Source organism: Cucurbita pepo, chromosome LG15 (assembly GCF_002806865.2).
Source record: "Cucurbita pepo subsp. pepo cultivar mu-cu-16 chromosome LG15, ASM280686v2, whole genome shotgun sequence".
Classification (NCBI taxonomy): Eukaryota; Viridiplantae; Streptophyta; class Magnoliopsida; order Cucurbitales; family Cucurbitaceae; genus Cucurbita; species Cucurbita pepo.
In genome coordinates, this window is record NC_036652.1 from 3,354,602 (window position 1) to 3,370,084 (window position 15,483).

General features: G+C 37.3%; 1 protein-coding gene and 1 pseudogene across 2 annotated transcripts in view; both read left to right on the forward strand.

Moving 5' to 3' along the window:
• The first annotated feature begins 1,105 nt into the window (after positions 1–1,105).
• LOC111776370 lies at positions 1,106–5,175 on the forward strand (annotated as a pseudogene).
• A 9,527-nt stretch (positions 5,176–14,702) lies between these two features.
• Positions 14,703–15,483, forward strand: part of LOC111811349 (ABC transporter C family member 2-like) — a 39,501-nt gene continuing 38,720 nt past the window's right edge. For both annotated transcript variants that reach the window (XM_023698155.1, XM_023698156.1), the window contains exon 1: positions 14,703–15,366. In XM_023698155.1, the coding sequence (XP_023553923.1) occupies positions 15,034–15,366 (333 nt within the window). In that variant the 5' untranslated portion in view covers positions 14,703–15,033. The remainder of the gene's footprint in view (positions 15,367–15,483) is intronic.

Consider the following 15,483-nt stretch of genomic DNA (forward strand, 5'->3'; position numbering starts at 1 on the left):
ATACTTAAGGCAATAAGCTATGTGATCAACGATGTGTATTATATTCCAGAACTGAAAAACAACCTGCTTAGTATTGGACAACTTCAAGAAAGGGGTTTAGACGTGCTATTCAAAGGAGCAGAATCTGTTATTAGTGCTAATAGGATGTTTATCCTGCTGGGTGAATCAAATAACAAAACAAAGAAGGAGAGATGTCTGCAGGTTGATATCTTGGACAAGGCAGAGTTGTGGCACCATCGATATGGGCATCTCAGCTACAAGGGACTTCACACATTATGCAGTAAAGAAATGGTTGTGGGTTTACTTGAAATTGGAGATGTGAAATCTATCTATGAGGCATGTGTCAAAGGGAAACACCACCGTGTTCCATGTCCGAAGCAGAGCAAGTGGAGAGCCACTGAAAGATTACAGCTTATCCACTCTGATCTATGTGGTCTGATTAACCCACCATCAAACAGTTAAATAAAGTACTTTATGAGCTTTATTGATGATTTCTCGAGAAACACATGGATATATTTTGTGCTAGAAAAATCAGAAGCATTTCATCAGTTCAAGACATTCAAAGCGTTTGTATAAAAGCAAACTGTATTGTTCATCAAATGTTTGAGAACAGATAGAGGAGGAGAATACAATTCAATTGCATTCAAAAAATTCTGTAAAGCGCATGGAATCAAAAGACAGCTGACCATCGTCTTCATGCCTCAGGAAAATGGCTTTGCTGAACGTAAAAACCGTACGATCATGAACATGGTGAGAGCAACGTTATTAGAGAAGGAGGTACCAAAAGTTTTCTGGCCAGATGTTGTGCAATGGGTGAATCACATTCTTAACAGATCTCCTACACTCATTGTAAAAGATACGACTTCGAAAGAGGCATGGAGTGAAAGAAAGCCACCAGTCGAACACTTTAGGATTTTTGGATGTATCGAATATGTTCATATTCCTGATGTTAAAAGAAGCAAGCTCAATGACAAAAGCGTGAAGTGTGTTCTGTTAGGTTTCAGCGGTGAATCCAAGGCCTTTAAGATGTTCGATCCAGTGGAGAAAAATGTTCACATCAGTCGAGATGTGATATTTGAGGAAGATAAGAAGTGGAATTAGGAAGATGTTGGTTATTCTCGTGAAGAAAGCATTGAACTTGAGTGGAAAAATGATTATGGAGAATGCAGAGGAAGCGGAAGAAGTAGAAGAATACACTGATGACGTTCCTGATGGTGTTCATATAATACATGCGGAAGCAATTTGGATCTTAGGCACTTTTAGAACATCAATTATAGTAAATAACTAGCATGTTCATAAGTATTAAAACTTAATGAGTTTAAATACTAACATTTTGTAGTTCAAACTTCTTTTTCCTCACGAACCAGTTTCGAACCACCACTAGAGTCTTCTCCACTATCCTCCGGCCTTAGAACGGGATTATGGAATCTGGGACTAAACTTGGGAGGGATTTTGTATATATGAAGAGAGTGTTTGTGAGAGGTTTTTCTCAAGGTTTTTCACCCAGAAGAATGAGACAATGTACCATGATCACTCTATTTTAGTAGTCATGTTTGCATGTTCATGCAAATTTGAGATCATCAAATTTTGACACTCAAAATTCCACTCAAATGTTTGGGATTATGTGGCAAGCATGCATGTTTGAGTTAACCAAATTTTGACACCTCAAAATTCCTCGATTTTTCTATTAAATGGAGTCAACATTTTGACTTTCTTCATTTTAATTCAACAATTAATTTGAATTATGAATTTCAAATTAAAGTAACATTAAAGAATTAATTAAACTATTTAATTAATATTTAATATTAATTCAAATGTCAATCCCAATCAATTCCGACACATAATTGATTAAGATATTTAAATCTTATTTAAATATCTCAGATTCTCTCTTTTTGTTTAATTCGTAAATAAAACAAAAATGCGGTTAAATATATCGTATATATGTAGCGCATATTCCCTAATTTGAATTCGAACACTTCGAACTCACTCGTCACACTGTTCTATGGTTTAGTCCGATATGAGCTAGCAGAGGGACCTAATGGACCTATAGATCATGGGCTCCAACGATCCAAGATTAACCGGTTAAACTCATTAACCTTGTTAACCAACATTCGTTAACTACTAGGACACTCCACTATAGCCTAGTAGTTGCACTCCCCTCACTATAGATATATTTATGTCCATTTGATATAACCATGATCAGTAAGTCGATCCTTCACGGGTTGTTCGTAACTAGAGCTGGGTCAATTTACCGTTTTACCCCTAAAGTTACTTCTTGTTCCGTATGTCTTGCTTCCTTTTTCTCTCTCTTGCTTATCACCAACCCTTGTATCATTAAGTTTTTTTTTGCTCTTCTCGTAGCCTTGCATGTTTTTCTTTCCCTTCTATTTCTGTTTTGTAACCATGCCTTGGCTGCTGAATTAACATTTAATATTATTAGCCTCGGTGTCAAGCCCGATGGAAAGACTGATGCCTCGTCTGTGCTTCAAATGGCATGGGCTAAGGCTTGTGACTCGTCTATACCGGCCACTATTTACGTTCCCAAGGGTATATTCTACGTTCGAAGTGTGAGCTTTAATGGGCCTTGTAAGAACATTGTTATTACTTTTCTTATTCATGGAACTCTTGTGACTTCCTCGGACATTCAAGTTTTAACTAAGACTAAATCTTGGATTGAGTTTAGTCACATAGACGGGCTTTCCAATACTGGCGGTATTAACGATGGGCAACGAACTGCCTTATGAAATTGTAAGCACTCGGGGAAGAGTTGTCCCACTGGAGCAAGGGTATGTAAAATTTGAGTTGGATAGATAAAAAATAAAATTTGAAAATTTTTCTTTAGCCGAAAGTTGAAAGAAAATGAATCCATCAATTACAAAATTAATTTAGATTTGTACTAATTCTTGCTTTTGATTCTTTTGAATGGATAGAGTCTTCAAATAAATGATGCACAAAACGTGAACATTAATGGATTATCTTCAATTTACAGCCAAAAGTTCAACATTGTGGTGAATGGGAGTCAAATCTTGCATATGACAAGAATGAATGTCTCGGCCGCAGACGATAGTCCAAACACTGATGGCATCCATGAGCAACAGTCATCAGATGTTACCATCCTCAACTCGAGCATTAGCAACGGTGACGACTGCATCTCAATCAGTCCGGGGACCTCCAACTTGTGGATGGAAAGTATTACATGTGGACCTGGACATGGAATCAGGTAGCTAGATTACGACGAACATGTTTTGAATTATTTTTTTTAGGGGTTAAATAAATTTGTCGCACTAAATTTTAAAAGATAAACCTAAACGTTGAATTAAATTTGAATCATTTAAAATATATCCTAAAGTTATTTTGAAGGTGAGAAAAAAGATTTAAATTATTTTAAAATTATTTTGGATCAAAGTTGTTATTTAATATATTAGGTTGAAGTGAGAAAATTGAACCTCATGAAAAATTTGGTATTTTATTGAATGTATTTGTAGCATTGGGAGCTTGGGGATAAAGGCCAAGGAGGATGGAGTGCATAATGTTACAGTGACATTATCTACTTTCACCGGGACTCAGAATGGAGTAAGGATTAAGTCTTGGGGAAGACCAAGCCGTGGATTTGCTACAAAAGTTTATTTTCAACACATTATTATGGATAATGTGAAAAATCCAATCATAATTGATCAAAATTACTGCCCACATAAGGAAGACTGCCCTGGTCAGGTATATTTTCTCATTAATCTCACACAAGTTAATTTTTTTTTTCTAATTATATTTAACCTTACATTTGAATAGAACTCAAATTTTTAATTTTATAAATAATCGATTTATTTTATCTTTAATGGCTTGAAATTTGTTTGGTTTAAAATGGGTGCTAAATTATTTGTTACATTAAATTACACTTATGGGTAATAAATTGCGGACTCGGTTACCCTCACATATCTTAATATGGTACGAAGTTTTTAGGTGGTAAAAAAGTTTATAGATGTCCTTGTTTATCCGTTTTCTTAGCATATTTTGATCGTTCTTCTTTATTCTGATTAGGCTTCTGGAGTTAAAGTTAGCGAAGTAACATACGAAGACATCAAGGGAACTTCCGCCACTGAAATAGCAATCAATTTTGATTGTAGCCCAATAAACCATTGCACTGGATTAAGCTTGAAAGACATAAACCTAACTTACGAGAATCACATCGCTAAAGCTTCATGTAAAAATGCCGAAGGAACTACCTCTGGTGTGGTTGAACCTTCTGGTTGCTTAGCAGACGAATCTAATTTTCCGCTTAACGTGTTGGTACTAAAATTAAAGGATAATAAAAATGCTCTAGAGGGCTTATAAATTAGTTACCAATTCTACCATAAAAATCAAACAACTTTGACAAAATTTTAAACTCAATAAACTTTTTCTTATGGTATGGTATTTAGTGATTTTAAACAATTGCAGTCGTGGAGTAGGTCTAAGTGTTTCCACTAAACGAGAAAATCTCAATGAATTATTATACTAGAATAACTCTTATTCCTATAGTTGTTAAATATTATTCTAGAATAACTCTTATTCCTAGAGTCGTATTAGTAACTATTAGTTTGCTCAACCACATCATTAACAATCTTAATAAAATCTACCCATTATTCTAGACACAGCAGTTACTCCTTTTAAGAGTTCAACTTAGTATTGACCCATGCAAATAAATTCCATAGGAGACAGTCCAAAAGCCACCGCGAGCCTCTATATGAATCTCACATTACGAACCAATGATCGAGACCGTATGATGTATTGTCATGTTTCCTTCTCGCTATTTTGAAAATAGTTCCTACTTATGAAAACTAGGGTAGACTTATTTCTTTGCAAGTGAACTCGAACTTAAGACCCACTTTGTTGGCAATAACTTCCCTTTGAGACTTGTGGCCATCTACCGATATTTTTCTTGTTATTTTTAGGGCTTTTCTTAATCATCGGGCATTGGACAAGACTTCTCTAGAGTTGAATTTGGGATTTATGGGCTCAATCTTAGGAACATAGAAATGAACTATTAAGAAGAGGTGAACCTTTCCTTCAGGAAATACTCTCTTTATTGAAATTGACAAACTCTTGATCTTCAGCTTTACGGTGATTGCAACATTTTCATAAAGGACTTAGAATTGAAACACAGTGGATTGATCGATCAAATTTGAATTTCAGATGTCGGTTTTGGGACCCCAAAAAAAAAACAAAAAAAAAAGAGTTTAATCCTAAAAATTTCCTCTCATTTTTGGATAATAAGGTATAATTCACGGCTCTTAGTGTTCATAGCAAAGAGGGTGAAATCATAGTGAACTGAGGGCTAGAACGTTCAAATGGAAAAAAGTTTCAGTCACCGAAGTTTGGGGTAAGTTTGGTTAACCCCATGATTTTGAGCCTCAATATCTCTTTTCTTAGTAATATGTTAATTGCTGAAATTGTTACCGACGTGTTCAAGTTCAAGATATCTTGAAGTTTGGTGAAGGAACCAATTTCAATCGAGGCCTAGAATGTGCTGAACGAGGGTGATATCAGACTATCTAAGCCTTCCCCACACGCATGTCCGAATGGTCACAAGATAGAAGATGATCGTGTGGTTAGTTCAGTTGAACTAACAATTAATGGTTGATCTAAACCCCATCCTTTAAACTCTTTAATGTTTTTGTTCAATTTTAACGAAAAGAGGATTGTAAATTGTGGGTTCAACATCCTAGACATGTATATTTCTATCCTAACAACCCGATCACAAAATATCAAACATGTCCAAGTCAATTCCTATCGAGATTTTTCTTTTTAACATGAATTAGGACCTAATTATGATATTTGGAGAGATTTAAGAGTGAGGAAGAGGTAAACTAGAGCAAATGAACTTTTTCAAGCAAGTAAATAGTCGATTCCAATTTCTTTTTTTAAACATTGCTGGTAGGAATTGACTTGGGCATGTTTGATATTTTGTGATCAGATTGTTAGGATAGAAATATACGTGTCTAGGAAGTTGAATCACAATTTAGGATCCTCCTTTGTTTGAATTAGCGTAATAGGACAAACCAACTATTATTCATGTCTTAACATTTATTTCCACACTCCAGAACAACCGGTAAGACTTGATTAACACATATAAACAAGGTCTCAACAAACAACTTGGGGCTATGTACCAGAAAACTCTACCGTAATTCTTCCAGCCATAGCGAGTAAAATTGTTCTATCATGGCTCGAGGGCAAAAGCTAGTCCAACTTTAGCACTCTTATCAACTGCTTGGATGTCTACATCCGCAGATACGGTGAAGAACGACTTTGGACGCCACTCGTGCTGGATAAGAGCACTTGCCTTGCCAAAGTTGTTCACTCGAGCCTTCACCGTGGTCAGTGGATCAAGTGAATGTTGGGTGCCAACAGTGATGGTATTCAAAAAAAAGCAGGGTAGCTTCCATAAAGTCTTTGTGATATCTTTTTGTCCCAAAATCACACTTTTGGACTCGTGGGTAGACAATGTTTTCTAAAATAGATCTTTGATCAGGATATCATCAAATTAAGATTAAAAATGAAGACATACCGAAAACAGCCTTTCGAACCAGATATGACAAGTTTGTGGTGATGTCTTTTGGTCTCACCAATGCCCCAGTGGTATTTATGGAATTAATGAACCGAGTATTTAAGGAGTGCTTAGACTCGTTTGTGACCGTGTTCATAGACGACATCTTGATATTCTAAAAAACGAAACTAGAACACTAGGAGCTCCTTTGCAAAGCCTTAACTATCCTAAGGTTGAACAAGTTGTATGTCAAATTCTCCAAGTGCGAATTTTGGCTANTGCTTGGATGTCTACATCCGCAGATACGGTGAAGAACGACTTTGGACACCACTCGTGCTGGATAAGAGCACTTGCCTTGCCAAAGTTGTTCACTCGAGCCTTCACCGTGGTCAGTGGATCAAGTGAATGTTGGGTGCCAACAGTGATGGTATTCAAAAAAAAGCAGGGTAGCTTCCATAAAGTCTTTGTGATATCTTTTTGTCCCAAAATCACACTTTTGGACTCGTGGGTAGACAATGTTTTCTAAAATAGATCTTTGATCAGGATATCATCAAATTAAGATTAAAAATGAAGACATACCGAAAACAGCCTTTCGAACCAGATATGACAAGTTTGTGGTGATGTCTTTTGGTCTCACCAATGCCCCAGTGGTATTTATGGAATTAATGAACCGAGTATTTAAGGAGTGCTTAGACTCGTTTGTGACCGTGTTCATAGACGACATCTTGATATTCTAAAAAACGAAACTAGAACACTAGGAGCTCCTTTGCAAAGCCTTAACTATCCTAAGGTTGAACAAGTTGTATGTCAAATTCTCCAAGTGCGAATTTTGGCTAAGACAGGCTTCGTTTCTAGGGCACGTAATGTCTAAAGACGGAATTTTCGTGGACCCCAATAAGATAGAAGCTGTCACGAAGTGGAAACGCCCAACAACGGTCACCGAGATATGAAGTTTCTTGGGATTGGCGGGTTACTATCGAAGGTTCGTCCAAGACTTCGCTAGAATAGCCACGCCTCTCACCCAATTGACAAAAAAAANAGGGCAGCTTTCAAGAGCTAAAACATAGACTAGTATCCACCCCAGTGCTCACAGTTCCAGAGAGTTATGTGGGATACGTGATTTACAGTGATGCATGTAAAAAGGACGGTTGTGTACTGATGCAACATGGCAAGGTTGTTGCGTATGCGTCACACCAACTAAAGGATTACGAGAAAAACTATCCTACACATGATTTGGAGTTGGGAGCGGTGGTGTTCGTGTTAAAAATTTGACGACACTACTTGTATGGCGAAAAGAACTAAATCTATACGGACCATAAAAGCCTAAAATACTTGTTCACACAAAAAGAATTAAACATGAGGCAACGTAGATGGTTAGAGCTGGTAAAAGATTACGACATAGATATCCAGTACTACCCTGGAAAAGCAAACGTAGTCGCTGATGCACTGAGTCGAAAAGCAGTACACTCTTCCGCCCTCATCACAAGGGAGCCACGTGTGCGAACTGATTTCAAACGAGCTGACATAGCGGTAGTAACCGAAGAAGTGACAGCCCAAATAGCCCGACTGACAGTGCATCCCACGCTCAGACAAAGGATCATAGACTCACAACGTGGGGATCCAAGCCTAAGCAAAATCCTAGACCAATTGAAAGTAGGCCCAGTGGACAGATTCTCTAAGTCAACAGATGACGGATTATTATGTCAAAGACGTTTATCTGTCCCACACATGAGCAAAATAAAGAATGAAATCCTAACTGAGGCACACAACTCACCCTTCTCGATACATCCAGGTAGAACAAAGATGTATCAAGACTTGAAACAACACTTATGGTGGCGAAGTATGAAAAAGGATATCGCGGAGTATGTGAGTAAGTGTCTGGTATGGCAACAAGTAAAAGCCCCTAGGCAGAAAACCGCCGGGCTACTACAACCTCTAAGTATACCGGAATGGAAATGGGAAAACATTGTCATGGATTTCATAGTAGGCCTACCCAAAACATTAAAGGGCTATACGGTAATCTGGGTGGTTGTAGATCGTTTGACAAAGTCGGCTCACTTCCTACCGGGTAAGGCAACATATACAGTAGACAATTTGGGCCCAACTGTATGTTAAAGAAATTGTGAGGTTGCATGGAGTACCGGTGTCAATTGTGTCAGATCGAGACCCGCGTTTTACGTCGGCCTTTTGGCGCAGACTCCAAAAAGTGATGGGTACCCGCCTCGACTTTAGCACTGCCTTCCACCCACAAACGAATGGTCAAACGGAACGATTAAACCAAATCCTGGAAGACATGCTTCGGGCATGCGTTATGGATTTCAGAGGGAGTTGGGACACTAAACTGCACTTAATGGAATTCTCTTACAACAACAGCTTCCAAGCAACCATCGGGATGGCATCCTTTGAAGCGTTGTATGGAAAACGATGTAGATCCCCATTGTGGACGAAGTAGGAGAACGAGAACTTGTAGGATCCGAGTTGGTCCGCATCACCAACGAGACGGTACAGAAAATTAGAGTAAGAATGCGTACCGCACAGAGCTACGCTGACGTTAGGCGTAGAGGGGGACCTAGTGTTCCTAAAAGTAGCTCCTATGAAAGGCATTCTAAGATTCGGACGAAAGGGAAAGCGTACACAATTTATTGGACCGTTCGAAATTTTAGAAAGAGTAGGTTTGGTAGCTTACAAATTAGCTTTACCACCTTCGCTTTCAAGCATACACGATGTATTTCATGTGTCCATGTTAAGGAAATATATTGCAGACCCTACGAACGTAATAGACTACAAACCTCTCCAAATCGAGGAAAATTTAAGTTATTAGGAGAAACTGATTAAAATCTTAGCCCGAGAAGTGAAAGCCTTACGTAATAGAAATATAAGTTTCGTTAAGGTACTGTGGCGTAACCACCAAATCGTGGAAGCTACGTGGGAACGAGAGGAGGAAATAAAGGAACAATATCCTGAGTTGATCTACGAGTTCGAGACATTCGAGGACCAAAGTTCTTTTTAGGGGTAGGTAATGTAATAGCCCAAAATAACAATAATAATAATAATAACAATAATAATAATAAATAAACAATTAGAAATAATTATAAAAATATATATACTTCAAAATAATAAAAATAATAATAATTCATAATTAATAACTAAAAAGGATTATTTAAAAATAAAAATAAAAATAAAAATAAAATTTACCCACCCCTATCCACTAACCTCTCCTCACAATTTACCCACCCCTATCCACTAACCTCTCCTCCCAATGGCATCCTCTTCCTCAACCCCACCATATCATAGTTGATCTAAAAATAAACAGAAAAAATATCAGATTTGGGAAAAAGTAAAATGGTGTTTCAACAAGAATATGATGGAGATCTACCTTGGAAGATTTTGGTCTGTTATCACGGTAAAATCCTATATCAAATTTCTTTCTTCCTTTATAGTTATGGTTATAAGAAATCAATTTAGGATCAAATATTTTTTCATATTTTATTACATCATGTAATAATCAGATCTCATATTCAATTAATTAGATTTTTTTTGTTAGCATGGGAAGTTATAGGAAATAAGGTTAGAATCAATAAAATTTTAGTTGGCAGATCCATAAATCGTAAGATAGTAGCCAAACAATCAATTAAAATTGGCCAACAATATCTGTTTACATAATGAAAATAATCTATTTACAGAATTGAAAATGTTTACAGAACTCAAAATCTATTTACACAAGGAAAATAATTACAAAGAGGGAGAAGGGAAGATTTGTTGAACATAATTTAAAAATAAAAAGAGCATGAAACTCATTTACAGCCCTGGACAGACNTGTAAATTAGGGAAATAATTTTATAGAGTTCAAACTTGAAACTGATGTCATGGGCTCACATAGGTTGACTTGGATTTCAAAGGACGGAATCGAACTTTCATTAAGGATATATACGTGACAACGACTTAAGCTAACCAGGTAAGTGGCTCACCCGTCGTAGGTTACGCGTTAATTGTTGTATGTTGGCACGTGCCCGTGGATTTGCACGTGTCATTGAATTGTATGCCAGTTTAATGTGCTTAAGTACGAACTGATGTGAACGTGAATGTATGCTGCTTTGTTTGATGTGATATGATATGCATGTGACGATATGTGGTTCCTGAATGATTATGGCATGATTGTACGGAATATTTGAATGTAAACAGCATGAATTGTATGACATGAAATACGGTAAACTGCATGGAAACATAACCCCGATAGGAATATGTATGATACGTAAAGAAATTAAAATGAGAATGACATGTAAGCATGAAATGTGACAAGGGGTTATGTTCATTAATGTTAAATGTAGGACTAGTGGGGACCTCATGCATATTGTGTGTTCATGCATCTGGGGGATACCCCTATCCCATCACGAGGGTACAGACGCGTACATCCAATGGCAGGGCAACGATCGTTATGCTTTGCATAGCGCTGCCGTGACGGTTACTAGTTTTAACGGGTCCCGACATAAGGCGCTCCCAGAGTATGCCCACCAGATAAGGAAAGTGGCCTAGCGGTGTGCGAACTAGCTGGTGAGCCCATACTCGCACGTATGGGCTGTGTGTAGAGTATATGGTACACGTCCAAAGTATACCCATTAGGACAACAACATAGGGAAAACGAAACGAAAAGAAAGATAGGTCCCATCATTTCATTGCATGTGATTGTNATCTAGACATACTCAAGCCTCGTGCTACTTTACTTTTTCAGATAAGGGCAAGGCACCCATGTGACATCGACGGCGGCATCGTACACCCCGAGACCGTGGCACATGCATAGGGTAGTTTTTTTTCCATTTCATAGTTTAGGTTGAATTCGGTTTGCATCNCATTAGTATAGGTTAGTATTGGTTGAATTGTATTTGCATAATAATTTATAGGGTAGTATAAGACATTCATTTCGTTTTTTTTTTCTTTTCCTTTGTTTCAATAATGTTCTTTTTCTTTCTTTCCCTTGTAATCATTTTCTCTTTCACGAGGTAATAAAAGGCGAGTGTAAGTAGCATTTATGAATAGGGCCCTTTTAATGTATATTCCGCATTTCAAGGTATAGTAATGACCTTAGATTAAATAGGTAAAATTTAGGTCATTACAGGTAGAATGATTTATCTTCTTATTACAAAATATTCAAGAAGTAATCAAATGAACCAACATCGTCCCTTAACTATGTGTCAATAGACTAAATAATCGTTAAAGTATTTTGTAAAAAAAAAAATTATTATTATTTTAAAGCACAAAAGACATCGAAAATCAATTAGATCGTTTGATGAGAACTGTGTGGTCTCCCAAAAATTGTAGACGTAGAGTCATCCGGAACATGTTCATTGTGACTATTCGTCACTGTGGTCCCAACAGTAGGAGAAAGTTCGTTGTAAGACCGTTGGCCAGGATTGGTGCTTGGTTATACGAAAGATGAAACAAAAGTATAAAGCAATATTGTTGTAACCGTTAGGAGCATAGTAATAGTGTTAGATTAAATAGGAAAATTTAGGTAATTCCACATTAAATGTAAGATTAGAAGTATAGTCATTTTCTTAGATTAAACAGGAAAATGTAGGGTCGTTATAGTTGGTATCAGAGCTCTAGGTTATAGATCTTGTAGACTAGCGTACGACGTAAGATTGACATGTTTCATGGTCCAATCGTCGATATCTCGTTGCTGTCAGGTACACCTGACGAAGGATGAGAAAATGACCGACATTTTTGTGATATATTTAATGTGATTGACTTTAAATATTGAATGTTATGATAATGTATGCTTTTATGCTATGATATGATATGATATGATTTTATGCCAATGCATGCTTTTAAATTACCGTAATAATGTTTTCTTAAGTTATATAAAGATTGCAAATAATATTATTAGTAAACAGTAGACTTAGGCAGAATTGTTTTTGGTTTCTAGAACCATACAGTCGAGAGAATGCGAAAAAGGTAGAAAAGGAATTTCCACTCCAAAAATAATAACATCGATGATGAAAGCCAGACTCCTGGTACAACGAGGGGATGTGTGATTCTAGCTTGTGCCATAGACACAAAAGGAAAAGAGAAAACAATGGATACGGTACCCATAGTAAACGAATTCCTAGATGTCTTCTCGGAGGACCTCCCAAGAATTCCTCCTTCACGAGCGGTAGACTTCGAGATAGAATTTGAACTAAGAATGGGACACATCTCTAAAGCCCCATACCGCATGACCCCAACAGAATTAAAAGAACTTAAATTACCAACGACAAGACTTATTAGATAAAGACTTCATTCGACCTAGTATATTCTCTTGGGGTGCGCCAGTGTTGTTTGTTAAAAAGAAAGATGGTTTGATGCATATGTGCATTGACTGCAGAGTACTAAACATAAGAATGATAAAGGACAAATAACCATTACCGCGCATCGAGGACCTATTCAACCAATTTTGAGAAGCAACCGTATTTTCCAAAATAGATCTTAGATCAGGATACCATTAAGGCAATTGCCCATTGCATTGATTCCCTCAACTTTTTCGTTAAATTCTGTCACTCGTGTTTCGAGGAAGCAAACAGTATCAGGGACTTCTTTGAGGAACAACATTTCCTCCTCTATCAAAGTAAGTCGGTCGGCTTTTTCTTTGGGTGTCGACTTTGTTGTCGACATTGTTTCAGTCATTAATGTATCAAGGAGCTAAAAAAGCTCTGATACCACTTGTCATAATCACACTTTTCTTAGTAGCAGACTTTGCGATTGTGCGACACTTACTTCTCAGCAACAAGTGAATTAAGCCAATTTGTATTCATGTCGCTTTTGGCCAGGCACTTGTATTCATGTCGCTTTTGGCCAGGCACGATATGCTTAAGCCTCTGGCCTTGATTTGAGAAAAAGGTTTTAGAAAATGGGGCAGAGAGATTTTGGAAGAGAGTTTGAAAGCAAGGTTGAGTGAGAGATTGAAAACGGTGTTATATAGCATGCAAGCATAGGCAACAACGACTTAAACAATATAACTTTTCAAGTAGGGAGAATTCAGGTCTGACAAGGCTATACGTGATTTCGCCAAATGGTCATACAAAATTAGGGGGAGGAGTTGAAAACTAGTCACATCCCCATTGTATATTTTGGGGCGATTTAGGTCTCTAACAGACCTAGACAAGATTTCGCCGAACAATCATACAAACTGAAAATACAATGGTAAAACAATACAACATGGAATAACATAAAGGGTTTGATGAGACATGAGCATGTTGCCATAGGTAACATGCTTTGGACAAGCATGATCGTGATAACTAACCTGCTCATCATCTAAGGGAGGTTTGTTGGTGAACTCATCCCATAGAACTATATAGTCACCAAAAGTTAGGGGAACGACCCCTTGTGTGTGCTAACTCCCATGACTAACCACGTGATCCACATCTCTCCATAAAAGGACGGATCTACACTACCAACATGGTCCATGTCCCCCAATAGGACAGGTCTGCAATACATAATAATCAAATTGAACTGTCAAATCGCACAACTCTAACTGGCCCCATACTTGGCTCAATGATACGGGTACAAGAGTGGAACTTGATAGTACAAGTATTAGAGTAGAAAGGGTAGTATCTGACGGCTCAAGAGCTACCTTTGCCATTCGTGTATGCCGTAGAGGTCTACTAGGTTCTTGGGGCATTTAGGCTGTTTAAATCACATCTCTCACATCCAAGAAATCAAATCTTTCTTTCTCGAGTAGAATAACTAAAATTAATAATAATAAAAATAATGCAACAAATTGACTCATGCTAAAAAAAACAAAAAAAAACCCACCATCAATGTTTGTTGGAATGATTTCCTTGGTAAATTTAAATTTATAGTAAATAACGTACCATTTTAGAACGGGGAGAACTTATCCCGACTTTCTAAACTATAAACTCTAAACTCTGACTTCAAAACTCGCACCCCAAATACCGAACTTATTAATTCTCTAATTCATAACCCGACCCAATACCCCAAACTTTCCCCTAAATAAAGTTATTTGGAGGCTCTTTTAAAAGACGTCTCTCCCATTTAATTTGGGCTTAATAAAAGTTTTCTTAAAAAAAAAAAAAAAAATAAATAAAAAAAAAAGGCCAATTCCGTTCACACTAGTAAGAACTAATAATTATAAATANGGTCCTCATTTATCTGGGGATAAGATAAACATTTTAAAGAACAGTCTTGTTCCACTTGCTAGACAGTCTAGAGAGAGTTCAGAATGTGGAGGCCAATGCATGGAACCCTAAGACAATTTCAGAGAAGGAGGCTTTGCGACATTGTGGCTTAGATTCATAAATGCATTCACTGTTTTCGAAATTCTCAGAGTTTGAATCTGTAAACGACGGAAACCAGTGATTTTATTTCACTGGGGGAACTGCACGTACTGAGAATTTCAGTTCTTCGTTTAAGGTGCTTGGAACTGATTGTTCTGCTGTTGCATGGAAGGAATTTTATTGGAATCGCTACTCATTTATTTTCATCGATTTCCTTGCCAACATTAACAATTGGAATCAAGAATGGGCATAGAGCTGTTTGTTTGGTATTGTCGTCCAGTTTTTGGTGGCGTGTGGACAAATGCTGTGGATAATGCTTTTGGCGCTTATACACCATGTGCCATTGACTCTCTGGTGGTTGTTATTTCTCACCTGCTTGTTCTAGGTCTATGTATCTACAGAATATGGCTGATGAAAAAGAGTTCTGCCGTACAGAGGTTTTGTTTGAAGTCAAAGATTTACAATTATGTACTGTGTTTGTTGGCTGGTTACTGTACATCTGTGCTTTTATTCAAATTGATCATGGGAATTTCAGTCTTGAATTTAGATGGGCAGGCTGCACTCGGTCCATACGAGGTAGAGTGTTCCCTACAATACTTCGAATTATTTTATCCTGAAATTTAACATTCACACTGCAATGGCAATGTTGGCAATATCATTTTAAAAGGTTGATATGACCTGCAGTATGATATA